This window comes from Oryctolagus cuniculus, chromosome 1 (genome assembly GCF_051225735.1).
Source record: "Oryctolagus cuniculus isolate XC-2025 breed Fujian yellow rabbit chromosome 1, ASM5122573v1, whole genome shotgun sequence".
Taxonomy (NCBI): domain Eukaryota; kingdom Metazoa; phylum Chordata; class Mammalia; order Lagomorpha; family Leporidae; genus Oryctolagus; species Oryctolagus cuniculus.
Window position 1 is genome coordinate 74,004,533 of NC_142867.1, and position 20,780 is coordinate 74,025,312.

General features: G+C 38.6%; 1 protein-coding gene and 1 pseudogene across 5 annotated transcripts in view; one reads left to right on the forward strand and one right to left on the reverse strand.

The window, feature by feature from the left end:
* DDIAS (DNA damage induced apoptosis suppressor) overlaps positions 1 to 20,780 on the forward strand; it is a 31,954-nt gene that overhangs the window by 1,488 nt on the left and 9,686 nt on the right. For all 4 annotated transcript variants that reach the window (XM_008263336.5, XM_089331915.1, XM_089331909.1 and 1 more), the window contains one exon: positions 16,767 to 16,895. In XM_008263336.5, the coding sequence (XP_008261558.4) occupies positions 16,783 to 16,895 (113 nt within the window). In that variant the 5' untranslated portion in view covers positions 16,767 to 16,782. The remainder of the gene's footprint in view (positions 1 to 16,766; positions 16,896 to 20,780) is intronic.
* Positions 6,148 to 9,969, reverse strand: LOC149128466 (CD2-associated protein pseudogene; annotated as a pseudogene). The gene has a single exon (XR_016214589.1). The product of XR_016214589.1 is annotated as a CD2-associated protein pseudogene (transcript).

Here is a 20,780-nt window from a genome sequence, read left to right on the forward strand (position 1 = left end):
AATCCTGTGGCTGGTGCTGTGGCACAGCATGTTAATGCCCTGGCCTGAAGCGGGGCATCTCATATGGGCACTGGTTCAAGACCCAGCTGCTCCACTTCTATCCAGCTCTCTGCTATGACCTGGGAAAGCAGTGGAAGATGGCCCAAATCCTTGGGCCCCTGCACCCACGTGGGAGACCTGGAAGAAGCTCCTGGCTCCCTGCTTTAGATAGAAGCAGCTCCGGCTGTTGTTGCCATCTTGGAAGTGAACTGGCAGATGAAAGGCCTCTCTCTCTCTCTGCCTCTCCTTCTCTCTCTGTGTAACTCTGAATTTCAAATAAATAAATAAATAAATCTTTAAAAAAAAAAAAAAAACTTTTCAATCCTATTTGTCCTCCTGTTAATACAAACTCCTTAACCTGGCTCCTTATTGGGCCTTTGCCTGTCTCTCCATCTCCAGTGTTTTTCTACCACTCAGCCCTAGTTTTCAACCATAAAAAATGTCTTTTCCTCTCACCCTCAAACCTTTTCTAACCACATCCCCAACCCAGATTTTTCCCCTGTACTGTATAGGTCTCAGTTTGCATGACCTTTTTTAAGTGAGGCAGCCTTTCTTGCCCCCAAGACTGGATAACAGAGCACCCAGTAATTATTCATTCTGCAGATATTCCTCTATGCCAAATCATTGCATTACAATGGTGAATAAGATAGATTTCTGACCTAATGGAAGTTTCCTTTTATGGATTGATTTAAGAAGGATAATAACAGGGTCACTACAGGATTTAGATTGGTCTGAGAAGTCTTTTTTTTTTTTTTTTTTTTTTTTTTTTTTGACAGGCAGAGTGGACAGTGAGAGAGAGAGAAAGGTCTTCCTTTTGCCGTTGGTTCACCCTCCAATGGCCGCTGCAGCCGGTGCACCGCGCTGATCCGATGCAGGAGCCAGGAGCCAGGAGCTTTTCCTGGTCTCCCATGGGGTGCAGGGCCCAAGCACCTGGGCCATCCTCCACTGCACTCCCTGGCCACAGCAGAGAGCTGGCCTGGAAGAGGGGCAACCAGGACAGAATCCGGCGCCCCGACTGGGACTAGAACCCGGTGTGCCGGCGCCGCAAGGTGGAGGATTAGCCTAGTGAGCCGCGGCGCCGGCCCTGAGAAGTCTTTTAAGAATGATAGGGCCATGCCAAAGAGGAAAAGGAAGAACATTCTGAATACTGAATAGGACATACAAAAGCCCGGGAAAGAAAAGAGCTTGGCATCCTAGTGTTCAAGAACCTAAGACCAGCATTCTTGGAACATATTCACAAAAGACGATGGTGTCTTGAGATGAGTCTGGAGAGCCAAGCAGGAACCAGATCATGCAGTTAAGAGGCAATGCAACAGCAGAAGTAGGGGAGTTTGGATTAAGGTGACGGCAGACTATATGGGGAATATTCATTTATGATACAGAAAGAGAATTAAGTACTTAATGATGGATGTGATGTGACAAAGAGATAAAGATGACTATTAGGTATCTGGCTTGAGTGGTTAGAAAGTAGTACCATTTACTTATGGAGAAAGTTGTAGGGAAAGTAGTTTGAGCAGAAACTAAGAATTCAGATTTTATTGTTAGTCAAACCTTGAGATGTCTATGAGACATCCAAGTACAATTAGTGCTCAGGTAAGCAGTTGAGATATGGAAACCTGGAGCTTGTGTATGTTGTTTGTACCTTTGTATCTCTTCACAGATAGTTATACATTGTCTGAATCAATGGATTATAAATTCTTTGAACACAAAAACCTGTTTTTCTGTTTCTGTAACCCTGTCCCTGTCTCCATCCTTGTCATAAATGTCTCATAAATAGTGGAAGTCAATGGACAAACTGTTCTATGCAATAACACTTTTCTGGTTTATGTTTTAAAAGTATTGTTCACCAATATTTCTCCTTTCACTAAAGGTTTTCTCTCTCTTGCTTATAAGGAGTCTTAGCATTCATGGAAACTATGAAAAAACTAGGCATGAATTTAACCAAAAGCTTTGCACCAAAATAAGCTTATAGCTCATTATTCCATGAATTTTTTTGAAATATCTTCATATTTAATTTTCAGTCCTCTACCTCCCTGTCTCTCTTTTCTAAAATTGCATGTTAATGTCAGTAAATTATTTCTCAGGGGCTTGTTATGTCTGTTATTGAAAAAAAATAGAGTACAGATATATCAGGTACCTGAAGGACATGCCAAAAGATTCTTAACTGGCTGTGGATAGCCCCCAGAGATAACATGATGGGAATTTAATATTTCATCTGAGGGGTTCTATCAGTTTTATTGATTGCCATCAACAGTGAAGTCTGTCTGCCAAGCCTCTGTTATTTCGTTGAGCTTTCAAGGTCAGAGACCACTTAGAAATTTGGAACAACTCTCAGTTATCATAACTACCTGAAATGAAATCTTACTAAGGAAATGTCAGTAAGGTAAAAATTTGTGGCAGGCGCTGTGGCTTACTTGGCTAATCCTCCGCCTGCAGCACCGCCACCCAGGTTCTAGTCCCAGCTGGGGTGCCAGGTACTAGTCCCGGTTGCTGCTCTTCCAGTCCAGCTCTCTGCTGTGGCCCGGGAGGGCGGTGGAGGATGGCCCAAGTGCTTGGGTCCCTGCACTCGCATGGGAGACCTGGAGGAAGCACATGGCTCCTGGCTTCAGATCAGTACAGCACGCCGGCCGTAGCGGCCACTTGGGGGGTGAACCAACAGAAAGAGGAAGACCTTTCTCTCTGTCTCTCTCTCTCACTAACTCTGCCTGTCAAAAAACCTTTTTAAAAAAAGGTAAAAATTGGGAAAAGTGGTTGAACCCATTGAATGTATTTAAAAATTTTAAATACTTGTTTGTTTCTTTATAAACATCTGAAATTTCTTGGTTTTTCTAGGTAGAATATGTGTCTTTGGAGAGGGAAAGGAAGCGTACTAGAAATTTGAGTTCATTATAGGTAATAAAACCCTGTATTTTTAAGCAGGTTGAAACAAATAATTGTATGTGTTATTTCAAAATTAAGGGGGAAAGCTGCGTAGCTAGTTTTAGAGGGATAGAGAGAATTAAAAGAAAGCAAGCATTTATTATAGCAATTTATATGGCTTGCTGACTGGAATTTAGGGAAATGAGAATAGGGATGAAAAGTCCTGTTCTTGACTGATGATAAATTCCTTTTCAATCTAATTGACACATAAGAAAATTGCCACTGTGCAGGTAATAAATAAGAGAACAATAACAGGATCCCTAACTGAGTTTCATGTTTTGTTTGTTTTGTAGTGTGAATATTAAAAATCACAGATTGAAAAACATAATTAGACAAAGTATGTGCCCTTGGAGGAGACTGTTAGAGTTAAGGAAATACTTCAAAATACTCACCCCTCCCATGCCTCTAGGCCTATAAAATATGCAATGGAAATCTGAGAGCAAAAAGTGACAAAGATTTTCTTGCAAGACCAAAACGGTTTGGGGAAGAAAAAAGAAAGGGAAAAGAGTTGGTCATACCTTTTTCCCCTCTCATGTCATTAGAACTAGGGACTAGTTTTTGAAAGGAGTTATTTCATGCTTTGGGCACAATTGTTCAACAAATACGACCAGATTCTCAAGTGTAAAGCTACTATTCATTACTATTAATGAACTAGAAAGGATGGTTAACTACTCATCAGAATACATGAGTTCCACATCTGATAATGATGTAAAAGTACTTTGGACATTGTAAAGCAATCAGAAGAAATTATGAACTTGACTGGATTATAAACTTTTATAGGATTCACATCTTAGAATTTTCTGTCTTGTCTTCATTACCATCTGCATATGCCAATTTATACTAAATACTTAACTGAATTTTTTTCTCCAGGAGCTAATGCTTAACAATTATTCTGGATTTTCTAATCTAGCCCAAAGAAGAAAATAAAGTATATTGATATGCATGCATGTTTATGAGAGAGGATTTTCATAGATTATTAGTGTGCTTTTCAAGAACTTGATGGGAGGAAGTTAAACTGAAAGGTCAGCAAGAATGAATCAGGGCAAAGAATTACACAGTAGTCTAAAAGAGACTGAAATGATCCTGGACTTTGGGATATACCTATAGCCATGTAGTCACAAGTGTTCGTCATCAGACAGTCTCAGTGGCTAAGCCCATGGTTTTCAAGTGTGTGGCCATTACCTAGGAACTTGTCAGAAATGCAGATTCTCCAATCTTCATCACAGATTTACTGAATCAAATTCCACAATTCAGGTCCAGCCATCTATTTTATTGGGTGTGATTTTGATGCACACTCAAGTCTGACAACTACTTAGCTAGCTTGGAATTAGAATGCAACATATATGAGGGTACTTCAAAAAATTCATGGAGAATGAAATTAAAAGAGAAGTTTCTTTGGGTGAAAAATTTTGAAATCCATATATGTGAGGAGTCATCAAAAAACTCATGGAAAACACATATTATGAAAAACTAGTCATGGATTTCATAAAGGTTTTGCACCAAAATAAACTCATCTTTAAAACAAAACAAAACAAAAAAAAGATTTGAAAGGCAGAATTACAGAGACAGGGCGGAGAGAGACAGAGATCTTCATCCACTGATTCACTCCCTAAATGGCCACAACGGCCAGGGCTGTGCCTGGTAGAAGCCAGGAACTTCTTCCGAGTCTCCCACATGGGTACAGGAGTGCAAGCACTTGGACCATTGCCTGCTGCTTTCCCAGGCACACTAGCAGGGAGCAGGATCAGAAGTGGAGCAGCCAGGATTAGAACCCCATAGGATGCCAGCACTCCAAATGGTGGCTTAACCCTCCATACCACAACACTGGTCCCTGATCTCATCCTTTAATTCTTTTTATTCATTAACTTTTTGAAATCGCTTTGTATATCTCATCCCATTAACAAAGCCATCTCAGGGCCAGTGCTGTGGCGCAGCGGGGTAAAGCCCTGGCCTGAAGCACTGACATCCATATGGGCGCCGGTTCTAGACTCAGCTGCTCCTCTTCCGATCCAGCTCTCTGCAAGGGCCTAGGAAAGCAGTAGAAGATGGTCCAAGTCCTTGGGCCCCTGTACCCATGTGGGAGACCCAGATGCAGCTCCTGGCTCCTGGCTTCAGATCAGCTCAGCTCTGGCCATTGTGGCCATCTGGGGAGTGAACCAGTGGATGGAAGACCTCTCTCTGTCTCTCCCTCTCTCTGTAACTCTGTCTTTCAAATAAATAAAATAAATCTTAAAAAAAAAATCTCTAGAATGAAAATAATATATTGGGAATTAGCCTGATTCCATTAAATAGTTGATTCACCTAATCACTCTTCTTCATGCAGCTTTCTGTTTATAATTTGGCTCAACATGTATTTATACTCCTGCCCTCCCACAAAAAAAAAATACATTTATATATGGGCTTCTTATGTATAACTTCCTGTGACATTTTAATTAATTAATTAATTTTTAAGATGGATTTATTTGAAAGACAGACTTACAGAGACAAGAAAGCAAGATCTTCCATCCACTAGTTCATTCCCCAGATAGTCCCAATGGCCAGGGAGAGGTACCCAGACCGAAGCTAGGAGCTGCTTCTGAGTCTCCCACATGGATGGCAGGGGCCTAAGTAAGCACTTGGGCCATCTTCCACTGCTTTACCCAGGCCATTAGCAGAGAACTGGATTGGAAAGGAGCAGCCAAGACTCAAATGTCACCCATATGCATAGGATGCTGGTGTTGCAGGCAGCAGTTTTATCCATTGCACCACAAAGCTGGCACCATGTATTTATTTTTTTACCTGTGGTAAGTTAGTAAAGCATCTTTGGATGATTTAATTCCCCATATGCCTTGACTAAAAAAGGGATAAAGCAAGTATTCCAGAATATTCCATGGTAAGTTAGAAAAGTACTGGCGTATGTCCAGCTTGATCGCATATATTTTTTTTTTTTTTAACTTTTTAAAAGATGATTTTATTTAATCAAGTCATTGCACTTGGTCATTTTATTGCTACAGCAAAACAAGGCCATTAAATTGTAACACTCTGTATTTCTGATTTTAACTGATTGTCTCATTCTGTTCATACACTTCAAGTTTAAATGCAAGCATAAGATGTTTATCAAAAAATCTGGAGAGTACTTAATTTTTTTTTTCTGATCAATAGTATGGAGCATAAAAAAGAATCCTTTGTCACACAAGGCTCATTCTCTCTGCATCTTCAGATTTTTTTTATAAAGTTTTGTAAAATCCTTACAATTTATTTAATTCTGTAAAATTCTGTGAAGTTGGAAAGAGGTAACCATTTTAAAATAAGACAGAAGTTTAATGGTCACACACACAAATAATATTGAAATAAAATTGAAACTAGTATTACATGTTTCAAAGAATAGCAAACCTGAACAATATATTCACTAAAAATTTGGCAACAACAGATTCCATGCTATTTACCTTGAACCTGTTATTTATATTTATGTGTGGGGAAAAAACCAAATGATTTATCCTCCAAGTGAAGACTATTTTTATTGCATATCACTTTGTGATATGAACATTAGTAAGACAAAAAATTAGTAAATTTCACCATAACGAGCAATACTGATAAACTGCTAGATCAAAGGAGTAATTTTCCCCTTTAATTTTTATTTGTTTGGTTTTTCTTTACTATTTTGTCAAGGGCAGAAAAATAGACATAATACTTCAATTACTTGTCTATTTTGACTGAGAAACATACCAGCAAAAGCTTTAAATGTATTTCAGTACTCACATGACCATACTGATTTTATGTACTACTGAAAAATGACCCAAAAAACTAAAAATAGTCTGCAATCTGCTAGAACATCCCCCACCTCATTATTCAGGTGGTGAGGGGTAACTATTGTTTTTTCAGTGGGAAAGCTGGAGGATGGTTTCTAGGTCTAATTTACTTAACAAGAATGAAATCATTCATTTGGCAAGTCACTTAACAAAATAGGGGACAATAATTCTGTTTGGTAGAAGAGTCTGAAGACTTTAAAGAATTCAAATATACATACTCAATGCACAATTAGCTTTCCTCAAAAGTTCAAACAGAAGTTGCAAATTAAACATTAAGTAATCATGTATTGGAATTTCTATTATTTTGTACTTCAGTTCTCATTTTTCAAACAACAAGACAAAATTTCATTTACACAATTTCTGTATTATGAGATTAAAACATAAAGGAAGAATACTGGTTTGTTGGTTTAGAATAACAAAAAATGGAAGTATGGTAACTGGTATTCATTTGCAAATAAAACAGTTTAAAACCCCAAATTTTCACTTTTTAGATTTTAAATAAACTCACATGTATTTTTAGACATACTACCTATAGAATAACATTTTAAAGCATTCAGCTGTTCATAAGTGACTTTGAAGAAACAAATTCATCCATTCTATCAAAATGTATTTTCATTATGGTCAACTATACTTGGTTTAAATAAGGTATAATGATGTTTTATGACTTGCAGGTTGAGTATCCCTTATCTCAAATCTTGTGATTAAAAGTGTTGCAAATTTTTAGAGTATCTGCTTATACATAATGAACTATCATGGAAAATGGATCCAAATCTAAACATAAAATCCTCTATGTTTCATATATACCTTATATGCATAGACAAAAGATAATTTTATACAATACATTTGGTATGTATTGTGAAAGCAATCCATCACTGAAGGTCATATGTGAAATTTTCCACATGAGGTATCATGTTAATGTTTAAAAAATTTCAGATTTTGGATCATTTTCTATTTTGGACTTTTGGATTAGGGATGCTTAACCTGTACTAACACTCATTCCAAAGTTGGTACATAAATTACAGTTCATAATATCTCCATGAGTTTGATGTATTATGTAAATTGTACGTTGTAAAACCTGAGTATTTACATGATGATTACTTATAAAGTATGAAACCACATGTTTGTGAAAAGATGTGGGTTTTGTTTTCCAAATATGCACATTATTCAAAATCAGAGGGAGGACCATGAAGAACTAAAACACCGATGAGTAATATTTGCAGAAAAGTATAGCAGTAAGGCTGGTGTTTACATTATTTCATATGTGCTGTGGTTTCTAGGCACAAGTAAGTGGTTAAACTGATGTTTTTAGATTCCTTAGACTTAATAAATTTAAAATAAAGCTCACATTTCCAATATGTTTAACAACCCAAAACATTTTAACTAAATTCCTCTTATGAATGCCATAGTGCAAGCAATATAAAATATTTTAAAAGTTGAATATTTTGATTAATTCACTAGTCATCACTATATGCATGGGTGGGTAATATGGTTTACAGCTAGGAAACTATTTCACCACCCAAAATATTAACAGCACTGCAGACAAACAGGCACAACAGTGTAATCCTGGGTAAGAAGCCAGAAGTAAATACGTATATATACACCCACAAAGTCTATATCTCTTATGCACTATGGGAAAAGTAGTGACTATAGTTACTATAAAGCTAATTTGAACCTCTCAAATAGTTTATCTTACAGATTACTTGTAAAGATAATACCATATTTATAGTATAGATCTCTTTAAAAATAATACTACAAGTTTCAATAAAAAACTATTGTGAACTTTCTTTCCTTTTTATACAGATTCAGTAGTATTTTCAAGCAAACAGATAAAAAAAAGTCTGCAATCCCAGCACAGTAAGAAATAAGGCCTCTTTTTTTCATATTGGCAAAACAAAATATATAAAAAAAATTTCACCCCCCCTTACATTTCCATAGATATTATAGTTCATATGCTAATATTTATCACAACACCAGCATTTGTTAAGTAAGAAGTCAGTTGAAGTCCATAGTGTTGCTTCTGAATCTTTGTAGCATTAAAAACCTTTGGGTCCGCACCACCTCAAGAAGACAGGACAGCTTTCTTCAGCTTCTCTATTTCCATCTCTAGATTACTCCTAAGAGCCTTCTCTTCTTCCAAATCTTTTCTCAGTTTTTCCAGTTCTTTCCCATGATCCTTCTTTAGCGCTTCTACAATACACAGCAATTCAATAATCTGGGCTCTGAGTTCATCCAGGGAATTTTTTTTCCCATCATCTGCCTCTAGTTTAGCTTTGGTTTCTAATGGAGTTAAGAATGCAGCTGAATTTGCTTTAGATGCACTTGAAGTTGTATACACAGATGGCTTTGGAGAGTAGGATGTATCCTTTTTCAATTCAGATGGCTTTACATTGGCACTATCTTCTTCCTTTGGTAACTTCAAATTTTTCTCTGGGCTCTGAGTTGGAGAATGTCCACCATTGAAGCGGCCAGGCAGCCTTCTTCCAGGCATCTTAGGTCTATTTGCTGTGAGATGTAGCAAGTTTTCTGAGGAAGCTATGTCATCAAAATTTACAACATCTGTTTCTTTAGAGCTCCTTACTGTAAATGAGTCAAGGTCTACTGATTTTGGTCTAAGTGGCAACTGTTCAGAATCTAACTTTGGTTTTGATACGGGCTCAGTTTCAAACTTTGATGAAATGATAGAAACTTCCCCATTAATCTTGGCTATAGGAGGTGGTGGGGGAACTGGTTTTTCAGGTCGCTTTGGGTACGTTGTTCCAGAGGATCTCAATATATTATTGGCTTTGGTGGGTGGAGTGGGTTTCTTGGGTGGGACTTGTGGAGCAGCTGGTTTAGAAGGTTTTTGTTCCAGCACTGATTTTTCATCTTTTTCTTCAGGCTTTAACAGAAAATACTTCTTCTCCGCAGCAATCAAGTCAGGCTTTGGAGCTGGACCCTTAATAGGAGGTGGTGGTTTCTTTGGTTTTGGGAAATCTTTATCCAATTCACTTATTTGAACAGCAAAATTGTCTGGAAATACTCCTTCTTTACCATTAAGTTCACCTTTCCACCAGCCAGTTTCTCCAGTCTCCTTACTTATCAAATGGATTATCTCCCCCTCTTTAAATGTAAGTTCATCTTCATTAGTACCTTCATAGGCAAATAATGTTCTACAATATTCCTTTGCTTTTATTTTACCTTCAGTATCTGTTTTTATCTCTACACTTTGAGTTTTGTGATCGCATATATTTTAATGATCAAATCTGTCAGAGCCTTTATTACTGAACACTGACGTAAGCAATCCTTGAGCTTTTAAAACAAAAGTCAGGGGCCGGACTGTGGCACAGCGGGTTAACACCCTAGCCTGAAGCACTGGCATCCCACATGGGCGCCGATTCGAGACCCGGCTGCTCTGCTTCCAATCCAGCTCTCTCTATGGACAGGGAAACAGTGGAAGATGGCCCAAGTCCTTGGGCCCTTGCACCTGTGTGGGAGACCCAGAAGAAGCTTCTGGCTCCTGGCTTCAGATTGGCGTAGCTCTGGCTGTTGCCCAATTGGAGAGTGAACCAGTGGATGGAAGACCTGTCACTCACTCTCTCTCTCTGCCTCTCCTCTTTCTGTGTAACTCTTTCAAATAAATAAATAAATCTTATTTAAAAAAAGCCAACTGAAGTCCTATTTAGTTCCCATTGATCTTCCCTAACACTTGACTTTTTTCCTTCTTTCCACCCCGACATCCTGATTTCTACTTTTATGTGTGAGAGATTAAGAGGTATTGCAGTTGATTTCTCAACAATGTTGCAGTGGATTGGTTTCTGAGAGGAGGAGTGTGGTGAGGGCAAGAGGTGCATAGTCACCACACAGACCCCGGGAGTTGGGTGAAAGCAGGCTTGAAGCAAGCAGCCCGCAGACTCGTTTATTTCAGTTAGTACAACAGCTTATATAGCCAAGACCAGCCAATCTGGTCAAGGGGCGGTCTATGCCCCAACCAATCACAGCCTGTTGCCAGTCAGGCTCTTGTTGCCAGGCAGTTTCTGAAACCATCCAATCACGGCCTCCATCAGTAAGGCTCTGTTGTCATGTGGTTTCCGAAGCCATCCAATCACGGCCTGTTGCCAGGCAGTTTCTGTTGTCAGTGGCCATCTTGGCATGACCTTTTCACCTCAGCAGCCATCTTGATATGACCTTTTCATTTCATTCCACCACAAAGAGGAGCTGATATTTTCTTTGTGTATTATCGCTAAGTTCCCTACCCATATTTTTATTGTACTCATATATCCATATACAGTGGTAATACATTTTTTAAGATTTATTTTATTTATTTGAAAGAGTTAAAGAGAGAGGTAGAGCCAGAGAGAGATAGAGAGAGGTCTTGCATCCACTGGTTCACTCTCCAAATGACCGCAATGGCTAGAGCTGAGCTGATCTGAAGCCAGGAGCCTCTTCCAGGTCTCCCATGCAGGTGCAGGGGCCCAAGGACTTGGTCCATCCTCTACTGCTTTCCCAGGCCATAGCAGAGAGTTGGATCATAAGTGGAGTAGCCAGGACCCAAACCGACACCCATATGGGATGCCGGTGCTGCAGGCCAGGGCTTTAACTCACTGCACTACAGCACCGGCCCTGCTGATATACTTAGAAAATATTTTAATTATCTAAAAGAAATAAAAAAAACTTTTAGGAACTGGCACTCTGGTGTAACAGGTAAAGCCACCACCTTCGACGCCAGCATCCCATGTGGGTGTCGGTTTGTGTCCCAGCTGCTCCACTTCCCATCCAGCTCCCTGCTAATGGCCTGGGAAAAACAGCTGAAGATGGCTCAAGTCCTTGGGCCTCTGCACCCACAAGGGAGACCTAGAGAAGGATTCTGGCTCCTGGCTTCGGCCTAGCCCAGCCCTAGCTGTTGTGGCCATCTAGGGAGTGACCAGCAGATGGAGAATCCCTCTGTCTCTTTTTCTCTCTGTAGCCCTTTCAAGATAAATGGATAAATCTTAAAAAAAGAAAGAAAGAAAGGAAGGAAGGAAGGAAGGAAGGGAGGGAGGGAGGGAGGGAGGGAGGGAGGGAGGGGAGAGAGAAAGAACGAACGAATGAACAGAACTTTTAATACCACCACTGAGGAAAAATACTTTTTCTTAAAAAAATAATGTATTTTCCTATCTTACTCTCTCCCTGTCCCCCTAAACAAAAACTAGATTAGGCACCTTGCTATATTTGCTCATGATATTATGTACGTTTTCTTTATAGAACTTACCACAATTGTGGTTAGTTTTTTGTGTTTTTTTTTTGTTGTTTTTTGTGTGTGTGTGTTTTTTTGTTTTTTGGTTTTTTTTGTTTTTTTTTTTGTTTTTTTTTTTTTTTGTTTTTTTTTTTTGTTTTTTGCAGGCAGAGTGGACCGTGAGAGAGAAAGAGAGAGAAAGGTCTTCCTTTTTTGCCGTTGGTTCACCCTCCAATGGCCACCGCGGCCGGCGCACCGCGCCTATCCGAAGGCAGGAGCCAGGAGCCAGGTGCTTCTCCTGGTCTCCCATGGGGTGCAGGGCCCATCCTCCCCTGGAAGAGGGGCAACCGGGACAGAATCCAGCGCCCCGACCGGGACTAGAACCCGGTGTGCCGGCACCGCAAGGCAGAGGATTAGCCTATTGAGCCGCAGCGCCGGCCTGTGGTTAGTTTTTCATGTTTATCTGTTTAAGGTCTATCCCTTGCACTAGACTGGAGGAGGAAGGGAATTTGTCAGTTTGTTTGTCATTTACACTATTCCCACTACCTGGCATTTAGCAGCTCCACAATGAATAACTTGGATAAGTAAATACACTGATCTTATTAAATTGGAATATGGTTTGCTGATTGTGATGGAGCTAAAAGAAATATAATATGCAATTATCCTTCCCAATAAAACTGATAAGCTGCAAGACATATGAATTTGTCCTCCATCATCATATTTTCCTAACTTTAATACTTATTTCTGACGTATCACTCAATTTTCCATCACACATACATTCACCATTCAGCGAGTCAGGCAGTACACAGAAGATAAATGAGGTGACAAGGTTCATGAAGGAATTATGAAAACAGATATCTAACAGTGACAGTTTGAAAGGATCATATATTGTTGTCCACCACACAGGAAATGGAAATTGTTTTTGCCATTTGCCAGAGTTCATCAGAAGAAACAGAAATGGTAAAATATTGTATTGATCTTTTTCATTTAAATTCTCTAGTGTTATAGTTTTTAGTAATACTTATTTGATCCACTAGGGGGCATTAAGCCCTTAAATAAAGACGTTATAACCTTTAAAAATAGAGCCAATTAGTACTTGCTCTATTGATTTTTAAATTAATCCCAAGAGTTCATGCTTAGCTAGGTTTTTCATGTTTGTATGTTGTCTCCCTAATTATACAGTAAACTTTTTAGGAAAAGAAGTTCTTTTTTTTTCTCCAGGATACTTTGTACAGTGTCCTGTACAGGTTTAATTCATTCCCTAAAGTTTGCATCTGGTAACAATTGTATAAAAAATATGATTTGATGGATATTCATATATTTGTTATACAATATAAAATTCTATTTTGATGCCTTAAAGAAAATAGTGTTTACCCACAGAATGAGCACAATTAGGAAAAATGTTAGAAGTAAGAATAAAATGTGAATGAGTAAATATCAGTTCAGGTACTGTATAGTAAACTACTCTGTGTACTCCATATACATATATAAAATGATTTTATGATTTGATAAAATGGTGTTTTATATTCAGTGATATGTGGCAAAATTGTGGCTAGGAATAGGAAAGCTACAAAATCAAGAAGAGAGTTAATAACTGAAATACAGATTGAAGATTTTTGAACTTGGCTTCATGGATATAAAGAGATGATCCTAAGAATTTACTGTGGTCCTAAAAAACAGACATTTTAAACATAAATTTTCTGGTTTTTTTTTTAATGATTTATTTATTTATTTGAAAGTCAGACCTACACAGAGAGAGGAGAGGCAGAGAAAGAGAGAGAGAGTCTTCTGTCCAATGGTTCACTACCCAGTTGACCACAGCGGCTGGAGCTGTAACAATCAGGAGCCAGGAGCATCATCCAGGTCTCCCACATGGGTACAGGGGCCCAAGGACTTGGGCCATCTTCTACTGCTTTTCCAGGCCATAGCAGAGAGCTGGATAGGAAGTGGAACAGCCAGGTCTTGAACTGGCGCCCATATGAGATGCCGGCACTTCAGGCCAGGGCGTTAACCTGCTGAGCCACAGCAACAGCCCCCATAAATTTTCTATAATGTGGTAAATGATAAATAAAAATGTAGAGTCAGTTAACCTGGGAAAGCTCCCTGGGGAAGACACTGAGAAGAATCTTGAAGGGAAATAAACATGAGGAGAATGAAAGAGCGTTTTAGACAGAGGGACAAGTAGAAAAAACAAAGGCACAGAAATGTGAAATAGACTGGGGAGGCTAGAAACACAACTCACAGTGCCTTTTTGTGTTCCATTTAACATAAATTATTAGCACATAAAAAGCAAAGAGGAGAGTCAGAAAGCATTAAGGAGAATGAAACCAAATAGACAAAACAAACGGTAGGACTATAAAAGTATAGTCTATACAATATTGAAAAAAAAGAAAAACCATCCTATTTTGTTTTAAAGATTTATTTATTCATTTGAAAGGCTGAGTTACAGAGAGGCAGAGAGAGAAAGAGAGATCTTCCGTCCACTGGTTCACTCCCCAGTTGGCTGCAACTGCCAGAGCTGTGCCAATCAGAAGCCAGGAACCAGGAGCTTCTTCTGGGTCTCCCATACAGGCGCAGGGGCCCAAGGACTTGGGCCATCTTCCACTGTTTCCCTGTCCATAGCAGAGAGCTGGATTGAAAGTAGAGCAGCAGGGACTTGAACCAGCGCCCATATGGGATGCCAGCACTGCAGGCAGCAGCTTTACCTGCTATGCCACCGTGCCAGCCCAATCCTATTTTTGATAATAGAGAATTTGTGAAGGAGTTATGGCATATGGCCACTCTCAAAAAAGTGTTTTAGATTGCAGGATTCTATTTATACTTTTCATCCAATAAATGTTTGTCATGAACTTACTATGTGCTTACTAAGCATTCTTCTAAGCCCTGGGGATACAGTGGAAAATAAGACCAGGTACTGTCTTCATGAAACTTTCAGACTAGTGGATAAAACAAAGAAAAATAAATAAGCAAATGCATATCGAAGATGATGATAGAGCCTGGTCAGTACTCTGAAGGTTAAAACAGATAATGTCATAAAAATCTAAGGGGTTGTGGATATCTACTTGAGATAGACTGAAGAGTAAGGGGAATCAACTACTCAAAGCCCTAAGGGAAGAACATTGAAGACAAAGATAATAGTAAGCACAGAAGTCTAAGAAGAGAAATAGTCTAGTAAATTGAAGAAGCAAAAGGAAGACCAATATGGTTCAAAGTGCAATACGTAAGGTAGAGATTGGCACAAAGTAATCTCAGGGAGATGGACATGGTGTAGAAGTTGAGGCTGGATTCTAAATAGCAGGATTTTAAGCAGGTAAGAGATGGTATTTTCAGGAGGGAACTTTGCTCCATTTTATCTCCCCTAGCTCACAAGTAGGTATACACCATATACTACTTTCTCCAAACTGGATTTTTAGAGGCGATGTAGAGCAAAGATGTCTTTGCTGGTATATATTCCATCATATCTTGCATTAGCAGGGAATTTGAGGTTTTATTGCTGAAGGCAGTCTTCTATATCCTGTATCACCTATTCTACCTTATTCTTAGATATTGCCATGTGACCTAGGGTGACAACGCGTCTGGGAATATGTATCTGCTTCTGGTGGAACCTTGCAAGTCATGTATACTTAAGGTTAACAAAGTGTTAATATTAGCTTTTTGCTCTCTTTGATAACGTGAATCATTGATTTACATAAATTGCATATCTTTCGTCTTTCCAACTTTCCATTTTAGGTGGCAAGATTTTATTTCCACAGAAATGTTATTTTGATTAATGGACAGGATAAGCATCACTTTAAGGTCTCCATTACCTAGTTCTGTTTCGGTATCTATCACTATCTTTATAAAGATTCTTGTATGTGGCCTACAGCGGAGAGAATATTTTGGCTTCTGAGGGCCAGTGCTGGGCTAGGGGCACCGTTCCTGCTTGTGTATCTTGTAAATAGCCAGCCATTTTCAGTTAAACCAGAACCTCTTCACATAGACCTATTAGTGCATTTGTAACTGGATTTATTTCTTAATATATTGGAAGGTTTTGTTTCCTTAGATTAGTAAATTATCATACAGAGTTTTATTTTGAGCTTTTCTTTTTGTGCACTGTCCTCATGGCCATACTGTCCAGGGAACTTGTTCCTCTGGGTATCATATTTAATGAAGATATTTCCATACTGAAATGAGGTAGGTGCTGTATTAAAGTGAAAGGAAGGAGATGCTGCATTTACTCTGGATTATGTTTGAAGTGTTAGATGGCTAAGTAGTAAAAGCATCCAAATTAAATCCTTAGCAATCAGAACACTTGCTTCACTAGATTTTTTTTTTTTTTTGACAGGCAGAGTGGACAGTGAGAGAGAGAGACAGAGAGAAAGGTCTTCCTTTTGCTGTTGGTTCACCCTCCAATGGCCGCCGCGGCCGGCGCACCGCGCTGATCCGATGGCAGGAGCCAGGTGCTTCTCCTGGTCTCCCATGGGGTGCAGGGCCCAAGTACTTGGGCCATCCTCCACTGCACTCCCTGGCCACAGCAGAGATCTGGCCTGGAAGAGGGGCAACTGGGACAGAATCCGGTGCCCCGACCAGGACTAGAACCCGGTGTGCCAGCGCCGCAAGGCGGAGGATTAGCCTAGTGAGCCGCGGCGCCAGCCGCTTCACTAGATTTTGCCAACTGCCAATCATGTTGGACTGAGCTAAACCTGTTCCTCTTTCTGAAACTATTAAGGTAAATAATTAACAATAAAATTTCCTCTTATAAAGGCAAAAAAAATAAAAAATAAACTACTGAGTATGCACGTAGAATTAAAGATTCATCATTTGACCTAATGGCTGTTTTTATTTTACAGACCACAGTGTAATTGCATGAATAGAAGAAGAAAATTTCTTCTTGCCTCAGTACTTGCTCTCCAGAATTCAAGTTTTATATATCCATCATGTCCAAAGTGCTTCTCTCGGATAATCCTGGCCTCCAAAAGGTAAAAAGTAGAGCCTGTAAGCATGAGAAAGGAAATACAGGTATATACTATAGAATTCTATAACATAAAGGCAAGTTGGAACTAAATTTTCCATATCAGGGCATGGGATTCTCACAGGAATTATCAGGGATTGATTCTTCTATAAACCCCAAAAAGGAACTGGTTGGTAATCCTCCATTACTAGGGGAAAGTTTCAAGTTACTGCCAAATCTGCTAAATACCTGCCTCAGAGAAGAAAAATAACTTCTCAGCAAGTTAAAAACAAAAACATAATCCAGGCTGGTGCCATGGCTCACTAGGCTAATCACTCACTAGTGCCTGCGGCACTGGTACTCTGGGTTCTAGTCCCAGTTGGGGCGCTGGTTCTGTCCCGGTTGCTCCTCTTCCAGTCCATCTCTCTGCTGTGGCCCAGGAAGGCAGTGGAGGATGGCCCAAATGCTTGGGCCCTGCATCTGCATGGAAGACCAGGAGGAAGCACCTGGCTCCTGGCTTCGGATCAGCGCAGCATGCCAGCTGCTCCACTTCCAATCCAGCTCCCTATATCAAAAGATGACCCAAGTATTTGGGTCCCTGCACCCATGTGGGATTCCCAGAAGAAGCTCCAGGCTCTGGGCTTCGGATTGGCCTAGCTCTGGCCATTGTGGCCATTTGGGGAGTGAACCAGTGGATGGAGGATCTCTCTCTGTCTCTTCTTCTCTGTGTCTTTCCCTCTCTCTGTAACTCTGACTTTCAAATAAATAAATAAATCTTAAAAAAAAAATAATCGTAGCTAATAGTATTACAAACTGTTTTAAGTATTCTTTACCCTTTTTCAGTATATCATGGTGATTAAAAATATTAATTCTCAGGAGTCAGATATCCTGGGTTCAAATCCTAACCCTACCATGTAGAGCCATGGGCAAGTAATTAAATTATCTGAGCCTGAAACCAAGTGATAATATTGGCCACATAGGGTATTTAGAAGTCCTTGAATAAGTTAATATGCATTATATATATGTATAGAGAGAGAGAGAGAACATTTGTCTGATACGCATATCAATAATGTCTATAGTTAAGTGGTTATATGATATTTTTTAAAACAGTTTTCTTCCGAGTTTTCGTTTAAAGGTAATCTGCATCAAAAATTTAGGTTGAACAATAATGCCATTGATAGCTCTTTAGACTGGTAATGCTAATAAGATAAGGTGAATAAATATTTACTATGTGCTGGGCACTATGCCAGGAGCTTTGTAGATATTATATCTCTTTAATACAATAGCCCTGTGAAGTGGGTGCTGTTGTTAATGCCAACCTTCCAAGGAGACAACCAAAGCTTAGAAAAGTTATGTAACTTGCCCCAAATCACAAAGCCAGCTAGTTAGCAGCAGAAACATATTTAAGCCTAAATAATATGCCTGCTGTCTACAGTCATCATTATGTTGCCTCCAAATTAGGAGGATTTATATTCAAAACAACACTCCCTGTCTCTTTCCCAGAGTTTAATGTTCCCTGGGAAAAGAGCTCTATTTGGACCACTTAAGTAAGTAAAATCCACAGCCTGAGGAAACACAATCCATGAAAAAAATAACGTGTTCTCTGCATGCATGTATGTATCACATTGACAAAAAATACTAAGGCTTTTGCTTTCCTTTTCCTTTGCTTACTTGCAATCAGCCAACATAGGAAATGTAAACTCCTCACTTTCATTTCCCTACTGCTATAGCTCAGAGTTCCACACTATAACCTTTTCAGAAGATCTTAGAAATCCTGAAAAGCCAAAACTGTTCCCAGAAGATTTTCTTTAAACCCCAAACCTTTAGTGACAGTAGATATGATAGGTGTTTTGTGTTTTATGGAATAAACTTTTTCTTAACTTCCAAGATTAGAGCAGTGGAGGTTTTTTAACTATATTCTACAGAGCCTATGGCTGTGTGTCATAGTGCTTAGCTTTAAGTAGGGCTCTTATTTTCAGCATTTCATTTCATCTTTATACTAGGGTTCCAGTTAGGGTTTTGTTGTTGTTGTTGTTGTTTTTAGTTTGAAAGGCAGAGTTCAGAGAAAGGAGGAGAGACAGAAAAAGATCTTCTATACACTAGTTCATTCCTCAAAGCTATCCTGTCCCCATGCCCATCCACCCAAAAAGATTATAAACTTACATAATTCAAGTCAAATTTAATTTTATCCACATAGATCATTATTTTCTTCTTTTTGAGGAGAAATACCATGGAAGCCTTAGAAGTACTTTTTTTTCTTTTCATATTTTTTTTTACTTTGTATACATTCAGTTTAATCCAGCTTTATAAATTTTGAAGGGATTTAATATAATCATGAATTCTGAGTATTCTTTTGTTGGAATCCATTTATAGGGTATAGTTATGTATGAATCTCCTAGTCCCCAAATATGTCAAATATTGTGTGATATGGTCATGTGTAAATTTTTTTAGAGGAAAGAGTAAATCTATTGCTTTCATCTGATTTTCAAAAGATTTCAAAACTAGAAAACCACTAATGATTTTTAATTCATCAATTTCTTCTTCTGGGGTCAAATATAAATACACTAAAATTATAAGCAAATATAACATGATGTTTTAACTGGAATCAAACAAAAATGGTAGCAAATTAAAGCTACTGAATGTAGATCCTTTTAGAGGCTGCTTGAGCTTACACCTGTATTTGCATTAAATCTAAGTTGTTATTTACATTTTCCACTGTGACTCTCGTGAGTACACAGTGGAGTTTCCCAAAGGCTACATTACAAGTGATATCTCAACAGATTGAACAATGATGTAGATACAAGAATCCAGCTTTATTTTTTTAATCTTTTATAGGAATTTTTATTAAAGATGTACTTATTTATTTGAAAGTCAGAGTTACACAGAGAGAGAGATAAAAGAGGTCTTCCATCCGCTGGAATTGGCCAGACCACCTTTCTTTTTTTTAAGCCAAACATTAAAGAGATTTTCAAAATGTAAAACACTTCCACCTCTTCTAATTAATTTTACTTAAGAACACAGTTATTTTTCATAAAAAACATGTTCAATATGTCAACAATACAATGAATCTATTATTTTTAGTGAATTAAATACTTTTTAGATTCTCAATTTTAATTTCTAATTATCTAATTTCTTATTTTATCTATTTGTTATTTTAATTAGAAATGTAAGTTTAAGATGATTAAGTTCTCAGAGTCTAAGCACAATATGAGTAATGACAGATGTATATGTATTTCAGTTAATGTTCTATAACTTAAATACATTTATCAATTAAATATTTTCTTTTTAAAGATTTATTTTATTTATTTGAAAGAGTTACAGAGAGTGGTAGAAATAGAGAAAGAGTAGTCTTCCATTCGCTGATTCACTCCCCAAATGGCTACAATGACCGGAGGTACTGATCAAGATCCTGTAGCTTCTTCCAAGTCTCCCATGTGGGTGTAGGGGCCCAAGGACTTGGGCCATCCTCTGCTGCTTTCCCAGGCACATTAGCAGGGAGCTGGATCCAAAATGGAGCAGCCAGAACTCGAACCAGCACCCATGTGGCACTGCAGGCCAGGGATTTAACCTGCTGTACCACAGCACTGGCCCCTCAATTAAATATTTTCTAAATTAAAAAAGGAAATATAGATATAAATTATCTACATAAACAAAAGTTCTTAGGTATTCTCAATACTCTTTTTTAGGAGTATAAAAATTCTGTGACCAAATAATAGGAAAACTGTTATTCTAAATAAATGATATGTTAGAAATATAAGTTCCTCTAGAAGTTACATCAGAAGATTGTGATTTGAATATGTTTTCTTTACTCTTGTTTCTCAAAAGTGTAGTCAAAGGAACTATCTACGTCAGCATGATCTGAGAGCTTATTAGAAATAAGGATTCTTGAGCCTTGTCCCAGATTTACTGAATC